We start from the raw sequence: 26,622 nt of genomic DNA, 5'->3' as shown, positions 1-26,622 counted from the left end.
AACCCACAATCCATAACACGCCAATCTCGAAAGCAATACTTTTGCCACCAAGTCTTTTCATCCGATCAAGATCGCTAGGCTGCTTCTTTAACAACGTATCAGCAAGCCATGCTCTCAGTATAACATTCCCTCCTGCCATCAATAAAGTCCTGATAGCTCTTCCTTCTCCTCTCTCGATGATATCTTCGATTTCTCTCTATACCAATCCTGACCTCCTCCAAACTTGACAGCTTTTTGCTAGTGGGTAGTATTTTGGCAAGTCTCGACCAGTGCTCGTCGAACAATTCGTACAGCTGAAGGTCCTCATCCCTGAGATCGTGATCCATCCAAGCACAATTCTCGAGATTGATAACCCTGACACGCCCTGGTGGTAGGGACTTTAGAATTGTAGAATTGCCCTCACTCTCGAAACAATCCCGCAGCGGCACGCAAACGAAAGTGTCAATGTCTATGAAGAAGACAGCTTCCCCACCAAAACAAGCGAGCAGGGCACATTGAGCTTGTTTACGAAGATCTGGAGATGTCAGAGAAGACATATCTCATCATTGTAGCCTGCAGATTGTAAAATCTCTTGCTCGCGGTATGGTTCAGCCTCATAGTGGCGGGTCAGGACATGACAGTCGAAGTTGGGAGGGAAAAATCGTTTGAAGACTTCGACTTAAAGCTCCTTCGGGAGCTGAAGAAACGGAAAGTACGAAGAAGGCGACATGGTAAGCTGGTACTGCAGCTGATTAACTATATGAGTTGGCGATGGGTTTACCACCTATTGGAGTGGTCGGCTCAACAAGTGGTTGTTTAGCTGTGAGGACGGTCGAGGTAGTGAACGGATATTGGATATCGAACGGAAGGGCTTGTGGCTGTATTGTGTTCAGGTATCTAGAAGATGCTGACTCTTGACACGTGAAAGAAGAGCTGTAGGCTCCAGTAAAGAGTGAAGCTGAACCATGTCAATGAAGAAAAGTGCTCGCCCAAGGTCAAACTTTGCAGGAAAATGATCTATTGACATGCAGTGACTGGAGATTCATGAAGTCTGGCATAACCTGCACTTGCCGAGAAGCAAGCACTGACATCATTGATGTGCACAATCGCAAATTCCTGACTACATATGTTTCGAGTCCAGTTTAGCTGCGTCAGCACGTAGAGTTTGTTCTTGCCTTCACAAAAAATCACTAGCCTTGGCACGCCTTCCGCTCGCGGCCTCCAACTTTGCACCCTGCTCCTTCAGACCACGAGCCTCGTAGCTGGAACTCCTTCTTGTTCTCTTCCTGTCGTGGCTTAGTGAACGCTCATATCTCCCTGTCTTCTGTCTTTGCGACTTCGTCGCTTCAGCTGGGCGTGATCTCGACGGTGAAGGTGAAAGGCTCCGGCTTCTGGCTCGATCCGAAACAGAGCTCGAGTTACGGCGGGCAGGACGAGCAGTTCGCTTCGGGAGAGAACGTGGAGGAGTCACGCTTCGTGAAGGCGAGCGAGAGCTTGAGTAACTTCTACCTCTTACGCGAGGTCGAACACGGCCTTGACCATTAGCCGGCGTAATTGAGCGAGATAGTGAGCGTTTTGTGGTCTTACGACCAGGAGGAGATATTGAGCGAGAGGGTGATCGTGATAAAGATCTCCGCTGAACATCTGTTGGTCTATAAGAGTCTTTGGTCGAGCGAGATTTAGGTGGAGGGGATCTGGATCGTTCGCGTGCCCCTGTATCTGCTTTACGACGTAGAGGAGCTGAGCGCTTTGGTGGAGAACGAGAACGTGAAATCGAAGACTGTGAGATTGACCTTGTCGGACTGCGATTTCTTCGCTTAGACAAAGGCTGACGACCACGCTTTGGTGGCGGTGACACAGAACGTGTTGGTGATCGGTGCCTAGCACTTCGTTTAGGTGGTGACCTCCTTCGTGAGGGTGATCTCGAAAGTGATGTGCTGAAGCCTCTGTCTCGTGCTGCACGTCGTGGTGGTGAACGAGATCGCGAAGCACTACGTGCCGAGTTCCTGCCACGGCCTTGTCCATTTTCGATGCTCCGTCTTGGTGGGCTTCGCGAACGGGAACCAGATCTGCTCGAGTAGCTCGAATAACTGGAGTAGCTAGAGTAGCTGGAAACACTTTCCGAACGAGATCTATTTGCCTCTGGCAACACAGGTGGTGGGGCAGGTTTTGGCAAGTTCTTGAGATGTTCTCGCATTTCTTCTGTCAATGCACCCATACCAATACTGGTGAAATAGTTGATGGAGAATCTTGTGTTCCGAGGATTGGTTGGATCCATAGGGAAGAGGTCAGCATAGCTTGGTCGCAGAATGTCGTCCTTCATGCGCTTGTGAAGTGAAGGTATGCCCATAGCTTCTGCTAGATCCTGGAATAAGATCTTGATAAAGATACGACTGCTTGAGGTTGTTTCGTCCTCGTTCAAGTGGACAACAGAGAAGACGTGCCAGCCGATAGCATCTGAGGCCAGAAGGTGGCCAAAGAAGCGTGCTATATTTCGCAATTTGTTTGTCTCATACCGATGAATAGTGTCGTAGTACTTGGCGAAAGCTTGTTCGAAGAGATCGGTCCACATACGATTGAGCTTGGCAAATCGTTCACCAACAAGACCAAAGAACTTCGAGTACGTCTTCTCCTGAGAGCAGCACTCGATGATCATGGATGGCAGCTCGTGCTCCAGACCTTGTGGCAGCTGAACCTTCATTAACTTGTGAGATGCTTCTTCAAAGTCTAAGCTGGACATGATTGTGAGATAGATGGTTCGGCGTAGATTGACGAGGTCAGTATTGGTCTGATCCTTGATCTCCACAGCACGATCCTTCTCTGCCTCCTCATCATCAGAGCTGTCATCCTCAGAGCCGCTCTCATACTCCTCGTCACTTCCCTCACCAAGTATTTCAGCTTTTAGTTTCTTGTAGGCGTCTTCGTGCTGCTCATACTCTGGATCGAATTTGAAGATGTTGAGACCATCCTCGACACTGATCTCAGCATCGATGTCGAGTCTGTGTGTGATCTGATCCTCTTCCTCGACCAAATCTAGTTCTTCTCGAATGGAGGGATTGTCCTTGTATTTGTCTTTCCGTACCTGAAACAAAACCTCGATCATGTACTGCGTTCGCTTGTCAATGTCGGCTTCGTGTAGAATGCTGCGAAATTGGTCAAAAACAGCCAAAGCGATCGGCTGCTCCATCTCCTCCAAAAATTGGCCAACCTCTCTGGTCAGACCAACAGAAATCTCAACTGAGTCATCAGTAGGCTTGTGTAATAGGAGGAGGAGTATTTGAGCGATGATACTTGCATGGGCGACCTGTTGGTTGCAGAGGTGGGCCAAGAATGTGGTAGAAGATAGACAAACAGCCTTGTCGTTCCGGCGGAACGCTTTTCGGAACTGCATGACTAGCCTGTTGAGTAGCAGTTCACCGACTTGTGGTAGCTTGGTATTGACGATAGCAACCATGGCAGCATAGATGGACGTAAAAGGCAGAGATGCTGCCTGTGCTTTCATGATACTTCTGCAAAACAAGCCACGACCCCGGACCAAATTCTCACCAAATAGTTCGGGCACAATATGCTTGATATTCGACACGTTGACTTTGTTGATCAGACCATTGATAGACTTTTTCAAAGCCTCCCAGGCCATACGCTGGTACTCTTTACTAGTCTTGTCGGTGATTTGGGATTGCAGCGCGCGCAACCGAGCAGGAGGAATATAGGTACCACCAGAGCGCATATTTAACAACTTTTCGTACTCGGCCTTTGCAGCAGCTTGCTTCTCCTCTTCGGTCATGGGTTTCCGCCTTGCGTCTTCCTTCTCTCTTGCGCGAAATCGTTCTTGTAGCATACGCTCCCTCTCATCTGGCTCTCTGTTCGCGTCCAGATTCCTTGCTCCGTTACGGCCATCTGTGGCAGGTGGTGATCTTCTGCGCTTAGGGGAGGGCGAACGCGAAGGAGGTGATCTTTTCCTCGGGTTTGACGGGCGAGGTGAGTAGGATCCGCCAGGTGGTGGTGTTGGCAGACGTACTGCCGAAGACAGCATAGCCGTGGACATACTGGATGGTAGTCCTGATTAAAAGACTAGTGCATGCTTCTTCGAACTCTGCAAACCCTACAAGCCAGAGATATTAAGGTCAATGTGATGGTCAGGATTCGAAAAGTTGATTGTACAGTAGCGCAGCAGGCTGCCTCATCGGTAGGCTAAAAGTTTGCCGTTCCAACGTGGTTGCCCGCCGCCTAAAATTCGGCAATTTCTGGCATGGACACGAACACGCTCGCATGCGCTTTTCTGTCCTAAACACAGTTGCACGCCAGGGATATGTTTTTGCGCCAACGTCGACAGTAGGGTCACAAATACGCCGAAAAGCAGGAACACGAATATTATCACTCTGGTCGGGCGACAGCAAAGATGGTAAGAATAAGATGTATTGGAAGGAGAGGGTAATGCTAATCTATGCCCCTTTTCAGTTAGACAAGATCATAGGCATGGCTATGCTCATAGTAGCGACCACAGTCTTTTCTTACTACACTCTATGGACGTTATTTATGGTATGATAACAGAGGAATGAGAGACCGTGCAGGATGCTGACTAGACGTGCAGCCGTTTGTGGACGATGACCATCCATTACAGAGCCTCTTTCCTCCTCGAGTCTGGGCCGTTCGAGTGCCAGTTATCCTGACCCTGCTTGGTTCAGCTGTGGTAGGGTCGTTCTTGGGTATGGTTATGATCAAGAGCAACAGGAAAAAGGCAGCCAAGGCAAGGGCTGCCGCTGCAAAGAAGTCCAAATGAGTGGCTTGTAATTCTGTACAAAATTGGTGTTATTGCGTTTGTTCTCGCTCGAAAAGAAGATCAATATGGCGGTGGAGCCTATGCAAAGAGGTTGGGAAAAGCAAAAGAGAAGGTGTTTGCTCAGCCATACCAGTCTATTTGAGTTGCAGGTCAGAAGCTCGAATGTCTCCTGGTAGCCTCTGGTGCTTCATAACCACGAGTTGCAGCATAATTTTAGCTCGAAACACATGTGGACAGGTATTCGCGACGTAAGATGCTGGATTGAATGAGCCCTGTTCCTCTTAAAAGCTCAACCTTGGTCCGATAATGCAGATGGTATGCACGTCCTTCGATCATTGCACCACGAGGAAGATAGGGAATATATGGCTCTTGAATCACAGCTCTTGTAACACTAGATCGACCGTAAACACAATGCCTTATACAAACAGGAAACCTGAGGCTCGGCAGTCGTCAGTTTGGTGGACGTGCAGAAGCAGGTGCGATCACTCCACGGGCGGCAGGAACGATGTTCGCCGTCACCGGTTCCTGTAAATCGTGCACGTTCCAGGCACGTCGCGCTAGTGAAATTGGAGATCGTCTTCAGGTTCGTAGCGGGTCGTGGGAGGCCGCTACCAGGTGACCTTGATTGACTTGCCTGACCTAGAACAGTCATGTTCGTTTCCTGAGCGGCTGACTCCTTTGTGAATGTGACAATCGATACACTCATGCTCTAATCCTTCACTCTTTACTAACAAACATTACAAGCACTGATTGCTACGAAGATCAGAACCAAGAACAAGCCGCATCGACGTGTCGTAGCAACGCGGGGTGATTGTTTCCTTCCTACCTGCCTAGGCAAACAGTATACAACTACGTAAGCTACACCTAGCACAACAAGCTATCACCTTCCCATACCACATTCCAGACAAGCAGATTTGAATGCCACGAAGGAAGAATCATCAGCATCAGCAACCTGTTTTCGACGATCTCCCCGACTTCCCTGATCCTGCCGATCTTAACTTCGACTTCCACCGAGACGATTTACAACCAGAGCCAGTGCAAGAGCCGGAACCGGAACCAGAACGAGAAGTGAAGCCAAGGAAGCAGGGCAGGAAACAACACAAGAATGCACGCTACCAACCTTCGCCAGCTGAAGAGTTGCTCCCAGAACCAACCGAAGAGCTAGCCTTTGAAAACCCGGCACCTTCGCCTCGCAGGCAACACACTCTCCTTCACCAAATCAGTCTGCCGTCCCATTCCAAGAGTAAACCAGTCAACATCAGGGAAGACCTTGCTGCTACAGAGAAGGTGTCTGATCAATATACACCACCAAGCGATGTTGGAATTCCAGATGACCTATACGGTCGAAGCCCCAACTCGGTTGCCATATCGAGCGCTGGAAATACTCCTCCAGTAGAGCCTGGCTTTTCGAATCGCAAATCATTCAAGACTCGCACTCCACCAGTCTCACCTCCGCAGCATAGTGCTAGACCAGTCAGCTTTGGTGGAACACCTTTGCCGAGATACGCTAGACCACCCTCAGCTGCATATGGCTCTCCTCCTGCTCCTCATCTTCCGCAACCCCATTTCTACGGACCATATGACATAGATCTTGGCCTACCAAAGCCTGACGAGAACATCACCAAGCAGGATCCCCTCTTTACACGTTTCGTAAGTCTGCCAAAGCTCGGTAACTCGATTAAGCAAGGCATCATAACAGGCTACAATCGAACCCTCCAGATATGCTCATATGATGGCACGACGGTTGACGAGGTCGGCACTCTCACAGATCTGCCGGGCACTCCTGCTGATGCAGAGCTCCTCTCCTGGACGTCCCGACCAGATCCTTTCGCAGCCTTGAGGCCACTACTTGCCGTTACTTTTATGCACCTTGAACCTGCTGAAGGAGGCAATCCGCAGTACAGATATACAGTTTCTGTTTACTCTCTACGCTACCAACGTCATGTGCTGGATCTGCTGCATACTCCATCGTACACCATACATCCTAGCATACCTGGTCAATTTCATGCAAACGATCATCCTGTCAATCACATCTGCCTCAAGGCCGACGGCAATTACCTGGCTGTTTCTTCCGGCAGATCAGGCGAGCTTTTCGTCTTTAGTGCACTTAGCCATGAGGAAGAACCTACATTCGAATGTCTAAGAAAGTTCTGGACCACTATACAACCACGCGAGCAGCCAAGGGGTTCTTCCCACACTCGACCTACCATTTCCGAAGCCACCAACTCAAAGTTACTGCAAGTCAAGCCAGACGAGAGTGTACCGATCCTAGCTCTTTCTGGTCGTTGGTTGGCAATATGTCCTCCTGCCTCCACCCCTCCGAGTGCTGGCTTCATCCTCGGCGAGTGTATATTTACTGGACGGCAGGCTGGCCTGGAGACTCTGGGCGCTGGAAACCGACCAACTGTCAACTGCGATGTTGATTCACCCGATGCGGATACTTTACTCGGACGGGTCGCTCGTGGTGTAGCTCAGGAGATGATGAAGGCAGGCAAATGGTTGGGTGAACAGGGTGCGCAGGCATGGCAAAACTACTGGAAAAAGGAGGACGTTCCCACGACTCCTCCCTTCTACAACACTTATGGCAATGTGCCGCAGACTGCTCAAACTTCATATGGCCATTTTCCGCCTACCCATGCTGACGCTCAAGCGCATACACGAGATCCCGACCTAGTCTCCGTGATCGACCTGAAAGCTATGAGCGAAAGCTCCGCTCGAAAGTCCAATGCAGCAACGCCAACAGCTACATTCCGACCGCCGAACGGCTGTAGCTTCTTGTCATTTGCACCTCATGGACTTATGTTATTGACTGCTAGCCGTAAAGGAGACTATCAATATGTGTGGGACCTTTTGGAGATGAAACATAGTCGAGTACTAACGCCAGATCTGGAAAGAGACAACGTGAATGTGACTCCCCATGTAAGGCAACTCGCTCGTTTTGATCGACTAAGCGGCTCCGTTATCGTCGAGGTGGTGTGGGAATTACCTACTCTGTCACGCTTGGCTGTGGTAACGAAGAACAAGACGATTCACCTGTTCGATATTCCAGCTTCCGCCTTACGATGGCCACCGCCACGCCGACCGAGGAAGAGTCGACCAACTTCAGCTCCACCGAATGCAGTGCCAGAAACCTCTCATGACCCAGCACCTGCAGGCGGTTTCTTTGCTTCAGCCAAGAGTTTCGCAGGACGAACACAGCCTATCTTAGCCAACCTTCGAGGTAGAACTCCAAGTACAAGTGGTGGATTTTCAGGGATAGGGCAGGCAGGTTTTGGCATCGCGGCAGCTACCGGAGCTAGAGGTTCGAAAGCCGTTGCCACGGGACTTAGTAAGTCACTTGGCGCAGCCACGGAAACAGTGAGCAGAATTCATCACGCAGGAGAGAGCAGGCTACACATCAAGTCAGAGAAGGATGTCGTTGCGAATCGTCTGATCTGGACCCGCAGAGTGTCTAACTGGGGTCTTGCCCTCTTAGGGGAGAATGGAGTGAGGTACTATCAGGTTCGTAAGAGCAAGCCTCGAGATGCACGACAGGTGGAAGCAACAGTATTTGATGCTCGAAGAGCTGTGAGCATCAAATTGCCAGTCCTTGGTGGACGATCTTCAAGAGATGATGTTCGTAACGTTGTTGCAAGTTACTTTCATCTTCCGAACGTTCAAGGAACGGATGCGGGAACGGTACATCCTCTTTCATTCGCCGAGATCGACACGAATGCGCCTTTCCAACCATTCCATTCGGATCAAAGAGTTACTATATCCATTTTCGCACCTAGCGAGCACGATACGAGGTCAACGAAGAACTCAAAGAAGACGAAGTCAAGTGCTACAGAGTCATGGGTGTTTGGGGACGAAATTGCACAGTTGAGGCTCAACATCAACCCTCCACACAGCCAGAACGACGAGGTAGCAGACTCTGTCATTCATCGTGAGACTACTATATCAATCGGCGTAAGTGATGAAGATCATGTTGTCAGTACCACACGCAGAAAGAAAATCAAACGTGGTGTCACAGCACAGGATGATAATAGCACAAATCCTGGTGAGCCCACACAAGAAGGGTTCTTCGAGGACGATTGCGACGTGTTGGATTTCGCTGCGGATCGTGTGTAGTGACCAGGCCAGCGCCTGATGTAGATAGCAAATATCGTTCAAACACTCATCAATACTGTGAGCTGTTCAAAGACTGTGCTTGCGTTGTCGTGCCGTCCTATTGTTTTAGTGCCACAAGCATTGGAGGGCTGCCTAAGGCGTAATTGCGGCACGACCTAATCTGAATCTCGTGACGTGGGCGTGCAGTGCGCCTTGAACCACCTCTTCTATCTTACCACTATCAGCTTCTACTCTTTCCAGCCAAAAGTGTTCACTCTCTGACTTCTTTGAAGACGCTCCTATGAGACTTGACTCACATCGTCTACGGTTCCAACCTCATTCAGAAACGCCTGTTCACTATCAAACCGCCACCACGACCGCAACCATGCCTTGCCCGAACCGATTCGCAGCCGCTCTGCAAGAGACAGTCACTACTGAGGATGGCGTCAAAATGTACACATGGCGAGCTGTTCGCCGTCAACACCTTCGAATGCTCCGAAAGCAGACACGAACCATTGTGTTCTTCATGGCTATGATTGAGATCCTACGAGCTGGAGTTGGGAACATGGTTTATGGTGGGAAGCACGGCACACAGGCTGCTGGAGCTGAAGATTATGGTGTATGTTGACGAGTTGAATCTGTTCGAAAAGACCGGATGCTTACGTTTTACAGATCTCCTACAATGTCGGGTGTTTCCTGGCTTGGTTGTACATGTGCCTGTTCGCTATGGTTTGGGAACCATTCTTCTCTGTACGTCTACCCTACCCATCATTACGGCTTATACCTAGAAACTTTACTAACGTCTCCCCCAGTGGTGGGTCCCAACCAGCACATCTGACGAAGAAAGCGAAACCATGAGCAAAGTCATCTCTATCCTCGACAAGCTCAATGGCGTCCTCCTCCCCGCCGTCGTCGGCATGAGCCTCCTCCAACACATCTACCACGTCATCAGCACCTTCATCTACGTCGATGCCCGCCCCGTCGATTCCACCACAAAGACACCACGATCCGCCTCCCTAAACAGCAAGAAGAACTGGGCCATTCGAGCGATCCTACTCCTCGGCGTCATCACCAGCATCGTGTGTGGAAAAGCGATGTTCACCGTCCTTGAGGGCTACGATCTCGCTCGAGTTAAGCCTGTGGAGTATCTTGTTCTTGTCCTGCCCATTCAGGTCAACTTTGGGCTTCTTATGGGTAGTGCCGTGCAGTTCAAGGCTGAGCAGCGCGCTGCGAGGAAGATGGCTGTGCGAAAAGTTGTTGATACTGAGGCTGCGGCTGATGAGAAGGAGAGACTGCTTGTTGAGGCTTAGGAATACTTGTATCCAACAAGTATGATCTGGGTATCAGTCCCTCGCAATCAGGTAACTGATGACTAAAACAGCTTGGCTTTATATCTTTTCTCGCTGTTGACGACAAGAGGTGTTGCAACATTACAAGTTCTTGGCTATAGGAGCCAACGGGCTGTTGACTGTGTACTTCGGCTGGTAGCATGTTGTCCATCTACGGATCTCCGCGGTATTTTTGTGCAGAGTTGGAACCTCTTCTCAGAAATACCAAGAGATATTAGAGACTGGGTATACAGATTGAATAGCTTGCATCGATTAGCAATGATCTAGTGACATGTAGAGAATACAGAACTGCATTTTAGCACTCATACTTGCTTCGGGCAACAGAAATTAGAATGTCTCGTGAATTTAGAAAGACACAGCCTGATAAGGGACAGAAAAACCAGTTTCGAAAGATCTGACAAGGATATATGATTGTACCATTGTAACCCTCGGTGGAAACAGATGTATAAAGTTGCAGTATATGCTCTGCATAGTCATTTCAGTGACGACAACGTCGTAGGGGTTTCGTAAGCTCTATAAAGATCTATCTTCGAATCTCAAATCGCCCGCTAATATTCAGTTCAAGCCTGCCCCGCTGCTTTTTGTTTCAAATTTGAAAGTATGACAGCAAATGGTCTTATGTTAACACTCCATTTCGAATGTATGGAAACAGTTTTTATATATTGATCCGACTTCACTGTTTCTTGCTCTCCAACCGTCTCAGTTCAAAATCTCGACTGATGGTCGGCTCGACAGACGCGGGAGGGAAGGCTTGGCTCAGTTCTGCGGACGTCCTGGAATCGAGTCGTACTGCCTGGTTTGAGACTTTGCCACTTCGTGGATCGAGTGTAGCTGGTCCGGCATGACCTTCCTCAGCAAGTGAGTCTCTTGGCACCTCTATACTTCGCCCGGCATGTCCTAGTCGGCTGAGGAACCGGTTGCGGTGTGTGATTTGGCTGCTAATGCTATCTCCTCGAGGCCGTGTCGAAAGGGTTGTGCTGCGTCGAAATATGCCACCAGACATTTGTGGGTTGCTATCGTTCGAGACTCTTGGTAGCTCACGTGACGAAGTACGTGCTACAGCTATGTCCTTTTCATGCTCCTTCCGTCTCCTTTCGTCGTTCCCTTCATTGGCCTCGCGGATGATCTCTCGAAAGCGTGACGGGGATCTATAGTCATCATCTTCGCCCATGAACTCTGCGGTTGACATGTTCTTCATGCCCAAAGAGAAATCGACATGTTTTGCCATGTGAGTTATGGATGAACCACGAGGTCGACCAGTGGTTGCTGAGTGCTTAAGAATAGAATTGTGGGAGAGAGGCTGCGAGATGCCAGGAGCTTCAGTCGCTTGAGCAGGGTTACCACCATCAGTATTCGTCGTGGTGTAGTTTGGCGGAGGTGCACCGTAACCTTGCAGGAACATCGGAATATCATTACGCCAACCGGCGTTGTTGCGACGCGGACCTTCGATGCCGATACTCTGCATGGCCATCATCAAAGCACAGATAAACTTGTTTCGGCGCTGAAGACGCAACAACTCGTTCTGCCAATTGGACTTGTAGAAGAAGACAACGTTGAGTGTCAGGGAATAGGCCTCGGTGACTTCCCGAAGCTCAGTCAAAATCTTTCCCTGATATTCCCTCTTTTCAGATAGAACGAACTCAGTAAGAGCTTGTCTCAATGCATCGATCTGCTCTATCGTCGTACCGAAACGGATAACGATAGGAACAGCTTCGGCAAGACCTCCAGATCTGCGCATGTTCAGGATAAAGAGCGTGTTGAGGTAGGAATTAGGCGCCTGGACGATCTGTCCTTCCATCTTCTTGAATTCGGTATACAGAAGAGCGATCTCTTTTACGAAATAGTCATCTCCTTTCAGTTGAGACCCCGTATTACCATAGATAGAGATTCTGTCGCCCACATCGAAAGGATGCTTGACAAAGACGAAGATGATAGATTGCAAAAATTCCTGCGCAGTGGCAGCGAACAGCCAAGAAAGGGCCAAGACAGTTGATCCTGCGGAGGTGAGCGCGCCAGCAGCGGAAGTTGACAGGAGCGAGATCAGGACCAGGATGAAGATGACGACCACGATGAAGAGGAACACATCGTCGAGTTTACTGACAACGCTGTCGAGGTCTTTGAGCGAAGCAGTAATGGCTTTGCGTTCTCTTCCAATCTCCACACAGACCGCTTCCAACTCTTCCATCGATATGTCACCATTCATGTCCTTATCAAACATGCTGAATGCAGCATCAGCTTCGTCATCGTTGTCGAAGGCAGGTTTGAGATCTCCACTAAAGACAGTCTCAAAATCGTCCCGCACAAATGTGCGATACAAACGTCGGGCCAATATCTGCGAGCCAGCTGTCGTGTTCAATAAAGTCAGGACGACCTGCGAAGGATGGCCACTCTTGGTAACCTTCTTACCAGTGAAATCGCCAGCAACTGTACCAGCAACATCGCCCACTTTAGCCACGGCTTTATTGATAGCATCTCTGGCTTGACCGGCCATGACACCAGGAGTCATTGTGCCAGAGGGTGGTGCTTTTTCCTCAAATTCCGCGTCTTCCATAGCGATCTGAGCCTTTGAGTAGACATATAGCTTTGTCAAACTCCCAATTTGAAACTTGTTGATATCAATTCGATCGGCGTAGGTTCGAAGATGGAACGAAATGGCAATGAGCTGGATGATGATCTTCTCGAGGAAATTACAGGTCATGCCAACGAATACTGCAACGATCACCTTGTTGAGTGACGTCTCCCATGGCCTCGTACTCTTGTCGCCATTGGTGTGGTGGTTCTTCATGGTTGGTAGGAAAGAAACAAGAACACCTAGCCACCAGAAGAAGAGAGTAGCTGGTACTTCCAAAGCCTTGCCCATGTCTCGCCACTTCTTTGCATTGTTGGTGAACAGACTTGAGATGAGTCCTAATGGATAAGGAATGCATTTAGCCAGCAATCGACCAGCCCATAACGTTAGCCAGATAGTTTCCAACCAAACACCAAACCAGAGAAGCTCAACATCTCCGACAGCAGCAGCCTGACCAGCAGGTAGAAAAGCCCCCATCAAAACAGGAATGATTAGCAGTAGGAATACAGGAACGATGTAGACAAACCACCGTACAATAAAACTTGAACCATGGATATATTTGAAGAATTCAGCAATTTTGGTGGTCGGTCTTTCCGGAGGTTTGTATACTTTCGTGCCCTCGTGTACAGGATTTGTTGCAGCATCGAAATCATCCACGGGCTCAAGCTTCCTAGGCCTGGAGCGGTGTAAATGAGCCTCGATCTCTTCACCTTGACCCATCTGCTGTGAAACGATCTTCTCTGCTTTTTCTAAAGCAATCTCGTCGTCCAATTTTGTTATTTCTTCCCTGACACGCGAGGCACTCGGATTGTGATCGTGGTCGTGGGAGTCGAAGCGTTCGAGGTAATTAGCTCCCTCATCCTTCTGCTTTTCAAATCTGAGCCTTTCATGTAGCTCTTGAGCCGGGAGCGAGCCTTCCTGGCGAAGGGCTTCGCCAGAGCCAAATACTGTCTGTTCCTCGTCGCTCGATCTTCTTTTTGGCCCGACTTCAGGTCGCTCTTTCTCATTGTTAGGCGTAGCCATGTTGGGTTATGGCGTTTTCGTGTACGGACGTGTCGGACGAAGTCAGAAATCTTTGCCAGCCTGCGGCATATATTTCAATTTGCGTTGCTAACGATCGTCTGGGAAATGCCTCCCTGAATGCCGGGTCTGTTTCAATACAAAATCACAACACAGTGGCGTAAGAATACATGAATAGGTAACGAGAGAAATGTTTGAAGAGTGCTATTGAAAAGCGTGCAGTGGAAGAGTACTGTGGTACACTTTGTATGGCAGTCGCCGATGGGGTAAAAAATGGCGATCACACTTCAAGTTCAAGTGGAGACGTGACGCTACTGGACGTTACAGCCACTGTTGGGACCAACATTATCTTTACTCTTCCTCTTCTTTGTAGCACAAAGTCATTCGTAGCAGAGAAGCCGTCGAGGTCTCTTCCCCTAAATGCCGTCCGAGGAGTGCATTGTAGTATTTACTACACCAGCAACACTCATGGACCTTACCACAACGGCAGGTGCTTGAATGCTACGTCACTGAGCCGTGAAGTCTCTTCGGCAGCTCACGGCCCATTATCTGCACCCCTAAAACTTCTGGATTGTAAAAATGTCAGAGTACAATCGTATTGCTTTGACTGTGTGGCCAGTGATTCTGTCTAATCTCACCTGGCCAAGAAGCATTCGTTTCAGCATGCTGATCTTGAAAGATCATGTCAGCTTGGCAGATCCTTGTTGGAGTTGAGTGGAGAACGAATGTTCGCCGAGCAGGCCTTGTGGCGTTCCGTCACGCACGCCTCCTATGCAGGTACCAAGACCTTCGTAGCATTTTATTATAGTCGGCCAATGAGGTTGACAAAGTGCTCTTCTGCAGACGGTTTCAAGAGCGTCCCTTGAATTTGTCACATGCAAAGCTGGTATCCGAAACAACATTTTGCTAACGGCAGCTCTGAGGATGGAAAAGTCTTGAGGTGTCAATCTATACATTTTCCGGATAGTCTGAAGGAGTCTGCATCAGTGATAAGGATTCTCGTTGAGAATTAAGAGTTTCCAGTCGGCGGCGCAGGCGAGGACAGCTTTTTCCGAGTTACCGTGACGTGTTCTATTTCCTATAGGGAGCACTGATCAAACACTCAAGTCAGGTACCTGATCCATCGGATATTGAGGAACGAAGACATTTATTAAGATCGTCAAAGAATTTGATCCAGGAACATGGTAGTGACCTAGTACTTATTGGAGTTAGAATACCCGCCATCATTTTAATGCAATCATCTTGCAGAACACGGTGCTGTTCGAACTTCGGCCAACATGTATGCACATTACTATTAGCCTCATGTGTTCATTGGTGCTTACTTCTGGTTCGCATCGCGATTGTGTGCCAAAACACAGGTGTAGTTGCAAGGTAGTTGGTTGTCAAGTTTCAAAAGTGTTTTCAAGTCGCTCTCCGCACAGCGAAACGGTCAACTACCGGACCGACCGACCTCAGGCTGCTGACTTTGGAGGATTCCAGGCTGCAAGAATATTCGACGGCATAATATTGATACCTGCCTGATGTGCAGAACCAGCGCTCTGATACCTTTGGAAAGGCTCGCATGTGATGAGCAATGATCAGTTCAAACGTTAGCTGTCGCCATAAGTCAGTGTATTGAGTATTGCACTCAACTTCTGCAACATGGCACGAGGTGAGGTATGCTACACCACATCCGTGCCCAAATGTCAATACAGACCTCAAGTCCCCTGTAGCCCTGGCTCTATCATCCTTGACAGCCGCTGTGGACTCTGCCATCATCTCTGTCTCTGCATGATGTTTCCGTGATTGCGCCACTGTCAACTCACAATGCATCTATACTATACCCTGGGACCATCGTCGAGGCTAATTCGCAATTCTAGGTAGTGCACATACACGTTGGACAGGCGGGCGTCCAACTGGGAAATGCAGCTTGGGAATTATACTGCCTGGAGCATGGGCTTGGATATGATGGAAAGCCCGATCCCGACTCACAGGTGACTGATACTGGCTCGCGAGATACCTTCTTTACCGAAACACGAGGCGACAAATTCGTCCCACGCTCTATCTTCGTCGATCTGGACCCAGCGCCACTAGACGAAATACGTTCTGGGAAATACCGCCAACTCTTCCACCCAGAGTTGATGGTAAAGGGCAAAGAAGACGCTGCGAATAACTATGCAAGAGGTCACTATACTGTTGGTAAAGAACTGGTAGAGGATGTGCTGGAAAGGGTCAGAAGAGTTGCAGGTAAAACATCTCATCGTTGGTTCTGCTACATACTAAGACCTTGCAGACAACTCGAACTCACTCCAAGGCTTCCTAGTCTTTCATTCATTCGGCGGTGGCACAGGCTCAGGATTTGGGTCTCTACTGTTGGAGCGTCTCTCGATTGAGTATGGCAAGAAGTCGAAACTTGAGTTCGCAGTTTATCCTGCACCTCAAGTCTCTTCCTCGGTGGTAGAGCCGTACAATGCCGTCCTCGCGACACATTCGACGATCGAGCACGCCGATTGCACGTTCCTAGTCGACAACGAGGCTGTCTACGATATTTGCAAACGCAAACTCGACGTTCCCCGACCTGATTTTGAGCACCTCAACCGACTTATCTCCCAGGTGGTGTCGTCAGTCACAGCCAGTCTACGATTCCAGGGAGCCTTGAACATTGATTTGGCCGAGTTTCAGACCAACCTTGTCCCATTTCCGCGTATTCACTATCCTCTGATTAGCTTCGCTCCTGTCGTTTCCAGGCGAAAAGCCTCCCACGAAAGCTTCAGAGTAGCTGAGCTTACTGCTCAGTGCTTCGAACCAGGCAGTCAAATGGTCGTCTGCGATCCTCGAAAAGCTAAGTACATGGCTGTTGCTCTACTCTACAGAGGCGACGTTATCCCTCGGGATTGTAATGCTGCTATAGCTGCCATGAAAGCCAAAAGCACAGTTAGTTTTGTTGAGTGGTGCCCTACAGGCTTCAAGGTTGGCATCAACCTTCAGCCACCTCTCACTATGCCCAACTCGGAGCTCGCTCAGCAATCACGGTCGGTCAGTGTACTATCAAATACTACTGCCATCGCTGAGGCGTGGTCTCGACTTGGTCACAAGTTCGACCTAATGTATGCCAAGCGAGCCTTTGTTCACTGGTACGTGGGTGAAGGTATGGAAGAAGGCGAGCTTAGCGAAGCACGAGAAGACCTTGCAGCATTGGAAAAGGATTACGAAGAAGTTGCAGCTGACGCAGTGGACGCTGAAGATGTAACTGAGCATTAGGCCTTCTGACGAGCACACAAGGCTCGAAAGGAAGAAAGATGTATCATTAGCGAAGCGTTGAATGTGTTACACCCAACATGGTCTCTATTGATACAGTAGATGTTATTGAGACCTGTTGTGCGTGCCTGTGTTGGGTCGCTGTGGCATATTGGGGCACGACTGAAGCTGTCCGTCAAACAGTCCTGCAAGAGCACAACCTGGATAGTCGCAAACCCGTCCCTAGATCAAGCTGCATCCACATCTCGGTTGTCGTTCCCTTGTCAACAACGTCGGACTTGTCCAGTATCGTGTAAATTGCACGAACACGATAGATCTGGTACATGCTTGTTCTTTAGCCCAACGGCTGTTTTGCTGATGCAGGGATACCCAAAACATGAGGCATTCCTGGTACAACGCCGTCTTTTTTTTTTTTCTTCAAACAGAGGCCTGATATATGTTGTCATTTCTTCGCTCGCCTTACGGCTGTCTCCAGGCAACGGCACTTTCAGATCAATCAGGAGTATAGAATAGCTGATTTTCAGCATTTCATGTTTCTGTCGCGTTTGTTCCACTTACAATCTGTTGCTGGCTCGTTCGCGTCAAATGCATGGCAAGACGCTTGTTATGCAACCTCTTACCGAATGTGCAGTACTGCCCAATAGGTGAAGCACACATCCCTTGGACGACTCTATTGGCTGTTCTCGACAGGCTCAATCGCATGAAACCAATCTCATGTGATCGAGCGATGAACCATTCCGAAGTTTTCTCTGCTTGTCAATGCTTACCATGCAATCGCCAGTATTTGATGCACTGCTCAGAGACAGACGTAGGGGGAAAGCAAGAGGCAGATTGTTAGTCAGGTCAAGCAGTTTGTTAGTTTCAGTGTGTGACAACCTGGTCGAACGCTGGCACTGAATGAAATCAAATCGATACGTAGGCTGTAATTGTTCGAAGGCCTTGAAATAGTCGTGATGAAGGATTCGGCTGGAGAGAAGAGCCGTCGCGACACCTGTAGACTGTGCGTGGTCCTCAACTTTATTACTATCAGAAAGTGTAGCCAATAGGCAAAAAGATCAACGATCACCGAATGAGAGCTTGTTGAGTGGCACGAAGCAGACCAATAGAAGGAAATTACTTAAAGCAAGACCAAACAATTCAGTCACTTTCGTGACGGTGACGACGAGCTCAACAGAGAGCTTTGTCTCTTTCTACCACAATACCGCTGCCAAAGTCCTTCAGGCTGTCCTGGGCACTAATTCACTAGTAACCGGAGCACGCATCGGCTCGGCTATAACTAGTAAAGCATGGGCACTAACATGCAGCTTGTGCCTCCATGCTTGCTCCCCTCCCACGGCGGCCTTCGTTCTTCCTTCTCTTGCGCTTCATCTTGGGCACCCACCTTTGTGTCTCCTGCCACTGTTCAGACGTCCGATCACCTTTTCACAACGAAGCAAGCACTGCGTGGGCTCAGCTCCTAGCCGTCTACGCGCATGCGCCTGCTGGAGCTACTTCCTCCCAGATCACACCTGCTTCACGCGACTAAAAGACACCATTAGAGTGTACGCCACACGGCTAGACGATACCAAATCAAGCTGGACTTGTCGCGATCACCCTATAGCACAGTCTTACAAGGAAGAAACCACCAATCTGCTTGCATACCAGTAAATTCCTGCTGCATATATCCCAGTGGACTCGCTTGATCTATCGTGCATAGCAAGCGTGGTCTTAACTTGATCACAGATCCAGCTCACGCCTTCACCGCCTGCAAAACACGGTCACTGACTCGACTGATCTGCCCTATCCTTGCCCTGCCTCACCATTTCGCCTCAGCTAGTCGCTTTAGGCATCGAGTGGGCTCATCTCGAGAACCAAAGACACCCAGTAATAGACTACGTGACGCGGACCGCAGGACCACTGTCAGGAGGTCAGCCTACCGAATCGCTCCATTGTGACGTGGTAGATAGAAATCTTCGCCTAGTCCCGGATACTGCTGCAGCTACCCAGATATACATGATGGCGACCTCTCCACCCAAGGACACTGATGTCGAACAGAATCAATCTGGTGAAGACGAAGGTGATATGTCCAGACAAGACGAAGCACACGGAGGAGGCCTTGGAGACTTTGAAGTGAAAGAGCAGGACAGATGGCTTCCGATAGCAAATGGTTGGTTTCCTCTCCCCCCTATGTGTTACCCCATCCTCCTCAAATCCTGATTTTTTGTACCTTGCGTGACACTGTCGCGCGTGTTGTGGTATGTGGGAAACACAACGGCCACCAGCAGAAGCGTACAGATGTACAGGTCTACGTGCGACTCTGCACGCACGCAGCTACGCCGACAGGTCAAATGCGCTTATTCGTCGACCGTTCTGCTCTTTCCAGCCACGACTTGCATACACACGCGCGTGATTCGTCCTTGCGGTACCTCGACCACTAAGAACCAAATTCAAGAAGCCTGATGCTCAAATCATGTCCTCTGACTTCTCGCCTACGGAGTCCTCCTCATCCAAGAACGGCACTCACTTCCATAGTCATCAAAGTCAACATGCAGCTTCAGATGCTAACATCCGTAACTTTGCTCCAGTTGCCAGAATCATGAAAACTGCACTACCAGACAATGCGAAAATAGCCAAAGAAGCCAAAGAGTGCATGCAAGAATGCGTCAGCGAATTTATCAGCTTTATCACTAGCGAAGGTGAGTATTCTCAAAGTCTCCAGAGACCAAAGCGTTTGCTGATGTCACACAGCGTCCGAGAAATGTCAGCAGGAGAAGCGAAAGACGGTTAATGGCGAAGATATTCTCTTTGCCATGACATCTCTTGGATTTGAGAATTATGCTGAGGCCTTGAAGATCTATCTCTCCAAGTATCGCGAGGTTTGTTCGAATTCGCTTCGTATCTACCATCCATCAATTTGACAACTTATAGACTCAATCCTCCCGTACCGACAACCAGAATAGACCTACGAGCTCTGGAGGCTTTCCTAGTGGTGGACCTGTAGGCGGTGCTTCCAGCAATACTACTACTGGAACATTCGTCGGCAACCAACAGAACACGACTAGTCCCACACAAGGGTTGGATACTGGTGATCAAGACGCGACTGGTGCATATTATACTGGTCTGGCACCTGGGCATAATGGCATTGGTGGAGATGGATATTAGGCCGGGGATCACGACGGCCACGAAAGAATGACCGGCTCGATTTGCAACAAAGTCAATTGGGCTGTGATGCTCAACTTGATATACTTTTACCTCTGGATTCGATCTTGTATGAAAGGGATGGATAACTTCATGGATTTCAAAAAGACTTAAAGGCTTCAGAGCTGCCCACAGCACAACCGGTATAGTGGATGGCGAACGCTGGTAAGAGCAGTGGGAATATGTGAGAGTATTGTGGGAGGTCATGGTCAGTTGCCAACTTGTCATTCAAATGTACAGTCATGAGTGGACTATATGTCCAGTGCCGGAAGCGACTCCGAATAGACAACAGTTTGAACATCGTTTCCCGCACCAATATTGAGTATATCTTCAATGGTCAACAGTACGTTCCTTTACTATCTCTCTCTGACTTGTTTGCAGCACTGAACTAATCTTTCTTGGCCTCGATGCGCTCGGACGGGCCACGCTCCAGTTCCGCACACACTGCACATTGACCAATGCACGCCTTGTCATGACAAGATCAAAAACCACGTGCTCATTCCTTCCCTCAAGCACTAATCCTGATTAGCGCGAAGTCAATTTTCCAAATCGTGTGAAAACAACAAACTGAACGCGGTTTTCCGACACAACCCTTATCTATCCGCACCGAACAAGCGCTATCAATTTTCCAGCACTGATAGTCAAGATCTTTACATAACAGCTCGATTGCGACCTCATCGAGTGGGTTTGTACCTGATCAGGTGTTCTCTTCACTCACGATCAAGCCTTTCGTTATTTTTTCGTATCCCTGCCCAAGAAGTTTTCCCTGGCCACCAAGCCTATGTCATATTTATTCTTACGGAACGTGTTGGCAGTTTGAATAAGAAGTGAGGTTGTCCCAACAGTACCTGCTTGCCAAGTGAACCTTCAGTCATATACCAATACACCCGCTCGTTCTGAGACACAACCATAAACGAGGATTACAAACACGAAGAGCAAACATCAATTCGTCTGAGGTAGCATTCAGTACCACTACCTGTCCTCAACGACCAGAAGAATCGACCAGACTTACTTTCGACCAAAACGTTGAGTTAGTCAGGGCAGAAGTATCTGAGAAGGCACCTGAGCCGTAGAGGAGCTCTCATCATGGCGCCTCATGCAGAAGAAGCTCCAGTCTTCAGAACATCGCCCAGCAAGACAAAAGCACAGATAGAGGCTACGACCGATACAACCGCCACTGCGGTACCCGATCCAATCACCCAACTACAACCGACAGTGACTCGATTTCGCCACGACGATGTCTTGCCTCACAGAGAGTCCTCCACTCCACTCGTGACAGGAGTAGCTCTATTCTCCTCAGCAGACATGTTCAAATCCCCCGGCGCCAAGTCCAAACCTAAAGCCAGCAAAAGTTTCTACAACTCGCACTTATCACGAGAAGCTAAAGCTCGAAAATCCAGCTCATTGAAAGGAGCAATGAAGTACCTGACACCGGGTACTATCAGCTTATGTGGTGGTCTACCAAGTTCAGAGTATTTCCCCTTCGAAGAACTGTCATTCGACATCCCTACAGCGCCTGAATTCAACTCTCGACAAACAACCACGATAAAGAGTAGAAAGCACGATGTTACGGAGGGCAAATCGTCCATCGACCTCAACATCGCACTAAACTATGGACAAAGTATGGGTCCACCTCAACTACTGCGATATCTGACGGAACACACCGAGATCGTACATCATCCCCCTTACTCGAATTGGGAAATTTGCTTGACACAGGGCAATACTAGTGCTCTGGATATAGCGCTGCGAATGTTGTGCGAGAGAGGTGACGCGGTGATCTTCGAGGAATATTCGTTCAGCAGTGCTATTGAGACTGCGTTGCCGATTGGTCTGGTACCCGTTGGCATTAAGATGGACTCGAAGGGTCTATGTGCTAAAGATCTGGAGCATGTACTTGGCAATTGGGATTCAGGCGCTTGCTTCGGTACGACGAAGTATGGTGGTGCGAAGAGGCCGAAGGTTATGTATACTATTCCTACGGGTCAGAATCCGACTGGTGCTACGCAGGATGAGCAGAGGAGAAAGGATATTCTGGCAGTCTGTGACAAGTATGATGTTTTTGTTATTGAGGATGAACCATACTACTTCCTGCAGATGGAGGAGTACTCAAGCAAGGCACGACAGCACAATGATGGTACGAATGGCAGCACGAAGAAATCCACAACAGAAGAGTTGAGCGCGTTCATCGACTCTCTTGTCCCGTCCTACCTTGCTCTGTCCACAAGCGGCAACGTGTTGCGACTGGACTCGTTCTCCAAGATCATCGCACCAGGCTCCCGAACTGGCTGGGTGACAGGTCCCGCAGATTTACTCGAGCGATTCGTGCGCGCTTCAGAGTACTCGGCACAAAACCCCAGTGGTTTCTCCATGGTCGCACTGTATAAATTGCTGGAGGAAGAATGGGGCCACAAAGGTTTCCTACAGTGGTTGCAGACACTCCGTCATGAGTACAGCGCTCGAAGAGATGGCATTGTTTCTGCCTGCGAGGAGTACCTGCCAAAGGATATTGTTCAGTTCGATGCGCCTATTGCTGGTATGTTCCAGTGGCTACGTGTCGATGGGTCAAAGCATCCTGTCTGGAAAGAGAGATCGAGTGGTCTGCAAACCGAGGCTGATAAGCGAGCTTTGCTGATCGAGCTGGAGGGTGAGATCTTCGAGCACGCAGCTAAGAGAAACAATGTGGTGGTTGCTAGAGGTAGTTGGTTCTTGGCAGAGAAAGATGCTTCTGCTGTCGAGAACACTGTCACGAATGGACAGACAAATGGCGAGGAGCACAATGGAGAGAATGCAAAGGAGGTAGATATTGATACAACTATCTACTTCCGCATGACGTTTGCAGCAGCTCCTCATGACAAGATTGCTGAGGCAGTAAGACGATTTGCTGAGACATTGAACGAGGAGTTTCGAGAGGCATGAGACATATACCCACGAATTTGGGCAGGAGTTGTGGAACGAATGCATGATTTTCGGCGCAAGGAGGCTGCATAGCATAGGTAGTCAATCTAGATCATGATAGATGCATTCAATTTCATCGATCCTCTCAACTTGTGAATGCGAACGAAAGCTGAAAGACAGACCTACCTTTGGGCTTAGCATTATCAGTCACAACAGTTCAGTATTGGTCAAGCAGCCACAAAATCCTTTGAAGCTGATACACTTGCAGGGTTTCACCGTTGTCTTTTTCACAGGCTGGACTCACCTGAAGAACATCGTGCAGGACTCTGTGGCAGGCGATTGAGGCTGGCCGCGCGGCGGTAGTGAACCATTGTAGCTTTTCTTTCGCGTATATGTTTCCATCGCATCTTTCCGAAGCATCGAGACTGTGCCTGTTCAGTCATGCTCTTCCTCAGATACACCCGGACAGCCTTCCATGGCATCGTCGGGATACCTGTACTTGCACCAAAAGCAGTAGTGCCAGTGCTCTCGAAGGTATAATACAAGCTTCTGCAGTTTCTCATCAATCGGCAAAGCCTCGAATTCCTCAAGCTCTTTATCTTCCTGGTCGAGCTCAATATCAGCCTCCTCAACAAGGTCTTTGCGACTAAGTGCAATCTGATCCTCTCTTTCCTCGTCCGGATCGTCATAGGTCGGTAATCTGGATAGAGACTGGGTCATATCGTGTCGCATACGCCGGTCTCTTTCGCCGAGCATGCGCTGCTTGATAAGGCCACGCCAGAGGACATTATAGCTACCCAGAAGACGGCTCGTCCGTGGCTGGAGTGACCTCTCGTCGGCCAGCTCTTCATCTTCAAGTCGTTCGGCAACTTTCATAGCGCCATAGAATTGTCCCTCCTGGTGCTTTTCTTCTCGTTCTTGTTGCTGGCGTATACGGAACTCTTCTGCGTCTACTTTTTGACGTTTCTCAGAGTTTGCTTGTCTTTCGACCTCTTCACGAAACTTTCGTTTCTTTTCCGAGTCTGCGCCAATACCACTTCTGTCCTCTTTCATATCAACGGCAATCGGCTCAAGTAGTCTCTTGTCTGAAGTAACGTTGCCACCAGGAGCCACTTTTCCAAGCGCGCTACCTGGTTTGTATCCTAGTGCTGCCATCATCTTGAAAGCCTTGCTACTTTGATCAACATTCGCATTGTTCAAAGCTGCTTCGCGTTTTGCGCGTTCTTCTTCAGCGATCTGTGCCTTTGATTTAGGTCTTCCTCTTTCTTCTGCTTCGCGGGCCAATCGCTTCTTCCTCTGGGTTAGTGTTTCCTTCTTCGAGGCTTTCTCGTGCTCGTCGAATGTCATGTTGAGGTAGTCATCTTCGTCTTCTCCTGCAGTGGATGCCATCGTGACCACTTCCTCCTCATCTCTATAGGGGCAATCTCGTAGGCAAGGACCACGATTAAGCCAGGCGCAAGCTGTGCACCTGCCGTGTTTAGTTTTCTGCCAAGCAAGAGCTCGATTTCGACTTTCGCAGGTGCGTCCGAGCGAGACCCTTCGTTACTACTTTCGAATTTCTGACCTCTTCCGCTGCGCCTGCACGTAGTACAGATTCCGTGCTTCGAACGACTGCTCTTCACCACAGACCTGGAAATTTAATGGACATCCCCACGATCGGAGCGATCTTCATTGTCTACATACTTACTCACGTGACTTTGAAAATGCCTACTTATTATTTGCTTCTCAAAAACATGTGAAAATTTGTCAAATTTCACAGTCGAGTGGTCAACCCTCGATAGGCCTGAAAGGTTCCTGTGACGCAGTGTGAGTGTTTATGCTTCTCACTGCAGTCAATCATGGAAATTAACTATTTCCAATAGGGTTAGCGTGTCGTTCTTATATTCAATCAGTATCGTATACTCATTGAGATATGCGAAAGTCGCGAGTTCGACTCTCGCCAGGGTACGTGCTTAGTCCACGAAGCCATGGCATAACCAGAAACTAACTGGTTACAGAACAGAACTCCTGAACATCATTTTTTAGCGATTAGAAATATCTTGAGCCTCTCAGAATTGCACGACATGACATTTTTGCGGCTCATTTGGAGTCAGATGTCCGCGCATTGCCTCGCCGTTGCCTATACGATACCGAACATACACGCTATACATCCTGGATTGCTGAATCTGGGAGGTGAATCCAGCTGACTATATCTCGATTAACGACACGCAAAAGCACCAAGCCTACAAGACTTATTAAGCTATTCTGGGGCCTTATCCACCACATATTGTCGATCTCTGTTCCTGCAGGACGTCCTACCCCAGAAAACACTCGCTCTACCAGAGAAGCAAGGCTATCATAAAGAAATTACCTCGTCCTGGGAGAAGGTCCTTGCGAATCAATGTTTAGCGACATATATGCTTCAAACCAACAACCAGTACATGGTCACACTATGTTAAAGTTTTGATTCGTAAAGCCGATCAGCACAAGCCTATCTCGGACCCTGCTGTGTCCGATTCTCTGAGTGGTTGATGCAAAAGAGTGGACTGATCGCCTAACAACGACGTTTTGGCCAGAAATAAGTTGAAGAAAGGACAAGGACGATAGGAAGTGTGTTTTTCATCCAGTCAAGTGCGAACCCTGCTTGAGGAGATGCGTGTCAGTGAAAAGGTTAATTGTCAACGTAATATTCTTCGACTCTGACATTGGACGATCGTTCAGCTGAAAGCGGAGGTAATCGAGAATCCCCCGCCATCCTGGAAGGATCATCACTTCAACCTGGACTAGTGTTACTCGAGCAATGTGGCCGCTTTCGCAACTACAAGTTTTCTGCATACAATTCAGTCTCACCATCAGGGTTGCGATAACAAACACTCCGGTCTTTCCATCTGGATGCGCGCGTGTTATCAACATCCTGTACCTTGATTATCGAAGCAACAATGCATTGGACGGTGAAGCTTCACCGGTACGCCGACCCAGTTGAACCAGCATGATCGATACATATCCGCTAAACCTTATGTTAAACTTTCCGTCGACTTCATTATGCGTGATGATCACATAGTCCGACGATACCCTGGAGTTGGCCAGTAACAACCATATCCCGGTGTCTAGATCGTACTCAAAGGTTTGTCCACTCCAGTGTCTGACACGAGTCACAGGTGCTGTGCGAGGTCAACGCTGAGACCTACTGCTGAACTCGGCATAGGGATTGTTGTGCTGGCGATCTTGCTCGCTCGTAGGGGCACGTCCTTGTTGATCGTACACGCTTGCACGTCCATCAACGACCCCTTTGTCAGACCGATCTTATGCCTTGCCAGGCGTCCAGGCAATGTGGTCATGATTCACACAGATGGAGCGCGCCACATACTGGTTGGGAGTCCTACGTGAAGGAGACTGCCTGAGACCTGGTCCGAACCATGCAATAAAGGCATGATGTGCCTGGCTGGTTTGAGTTGGAACTTGTAGCCTTCCTGCGTCACGATCCTCTATAGAAGGTTTGAACGAATGACATTGCGCGCCAAGAGCGGAAATGAACTAGTTCATCACCC

The 26,622-nt window shown here is 49.0% G+C and overlaps 8 protein-coding genes across 8 annotated transcripts; 5 read left to right on the top strand and 3 right to left on the bottom strand.

The window, feature by feature from the left end:
* Positions 1-1,156: 1,156 nt before the first annotated feature.
* Positions 1,157-4,024, bottom strand: CWC22 (pre-mRNA-splicing factor cwc22; the record flags this gene model as incomplete). The annotated part of the gene is made up of 1 exon (XM_064901943.1): positions 1,157-4,024. One exon carries the CDS (start codon positions 4,022-4,024, stop codon positions 1,157-1,159), a length of 2,868 nt encoding a protein of 955 aa, XP_064751622.1.
* A 1,653-nt stretch (positions 4,025-5,677) lies between these two features.
* LTR64_007624 (uncharacterized protein) lies at positions 5,678-8,869 on the top strand (the record flags this gene model as incomplete). Its single annotated transcript, XM_064901942.1, has 1 exon — positions 5,678-8,869. The coding sequence occupies one exon, from the start codon at positions 5,678-5,680 to the stop codon at positions 8,867-8,869; it is 3,192 nt and encodes a 1,063-aa protein (XP_064751621.1).
* Positions 8,870-9,233: 364 nt separating this feature from the next.
* Positions 9,234-10,158, top strand: LTR64_007623 (uncharacterized protein; the record flags this gene model as incomplete). Its single annotated transcript, XM_064901941.1, has 3 exons — positions 9,234-9,467; positions 9,521-9,598; positions 9,661-10,158. 3 exons carry the CDS (start codon positions 9,234-9,236, stop codon positions 10,156-10,158), a joined length of 810 nt encoding a protein of 269 aa, XP_064751620.1.
* A 712-nt stretch (positions 10,159-10,870) lies between these two features.
* On the bottom strand, positions 10,871-13,789 carry LTR64_007622 (uncharacterized protein; the record flags this gene model as incomplete). Its single annotated transcript, XM_064901940.1, has 2 exons — positions 10,871-13,216; positions 13,301-13,789. The coding sequence occupies 2 exons, from the start codon at positions 13,787-13,789 to the stop codon at positions 10,871-10,873; spliced, it is 2,835 nt and encodes a 944-aa protein (XP_064751619.1).
* Positions 13,790-15,427: 1,638 nt separating this feature from the next.
* TUB1_2 (alpha-tubulin) lies at positions 15,428-17,026 on the top strand (the record flags this gene model as incomplete). The annotated part of the gene is made up of 3 exons (XM_064901939.1): positions 15,428-15,442; positions 15,646-16,012; positions 16,059-17,026. The coding sequence occupies 3 exons, from the start codon at positions 15,428-15,430 to the stop codon at positions 17,024-17,026; spliced, it is 1,350 nt and encodes a 449-aa protein (XP_064751618.1).
* Positions 17,027-19,472: 2,446 nt separating this feature from the next.
* LTR64_007620 (uncharacterized protein) lies at positions 19,473-20,164 on the top strand (the record flags this gene model as incomplete). Its single annotated transcript, XM_064901938.1, has 3 exons — positions 19,473-19,698; positions 19,751-19,878; positions 19,931-20,164. The coding sequence occupies 3 exons, from the start codon at positions 19,473-19,475 to the stop codon at positions 20,162-20,164; spliced, it is 588 nt and encodes a 195-aa protein (XP_064751617.1).
* A 1,122-nt stretch (positions 20,165-21,286) lies between these two features.
* Positions 21,287-23,116, top strand: ARO8_2 (Aromatic/aminoadipate aminotransferase 1; the record flags this gene model as incomplete). Its single annotated transcript, XM_064901937.1, has 2 exons — positions 21,287-21,871; positions 21,917-23,116. The coding sequence occupies 2 exons, from the start codon at positions 21,287-21,289 to the stop codon at positions 23,114-23,116; spliced, it is 1,785 nt and encodes a 594-aa protein (XP_064751616.1).
* A 414-nt stretch (positions 23,117-23,530) lies between these two features.
* On the bottom strand, positions 23,531-24,484 carry LTR64_007618 (uncharacterized protein; the record flags this gene model as incomplete). The annotated part of the gene is made up of 1 exon (XM_064901936.1): positions 23,531-24,484. The coding sequence occupies one exon, from the start codon at positions 24,482-24,484 to the stop codon at positions 23,531-23,533; it is 954 nt and encodes a 317-aa protein (XP_064751615.1).
* Positions 24,485-26,622: the final 2,138 nt, after the last annotated feature.

The sequence above is a fragment of the Lithohypha guttulata genome, assembly GCF_036872675.1.
Source record: "Lithohypha guttulata strain CCFEE 5908 chromosome Unknown scaffold_6, whole genome shotgun sequence".
Taxonomy (NCBI): Eukaryota; Fungi; Ascomycota; class Eurotiomycetes; order Chaetothyriales; family Trichomeriaceae; genus Lithohypha; species Lithohypha guttulata.
The sequence above is the reverse complement of the archived record's forward strand: the minus strand, read 5'-3'. Positions and strand labels throughout refer to the sequence as shown.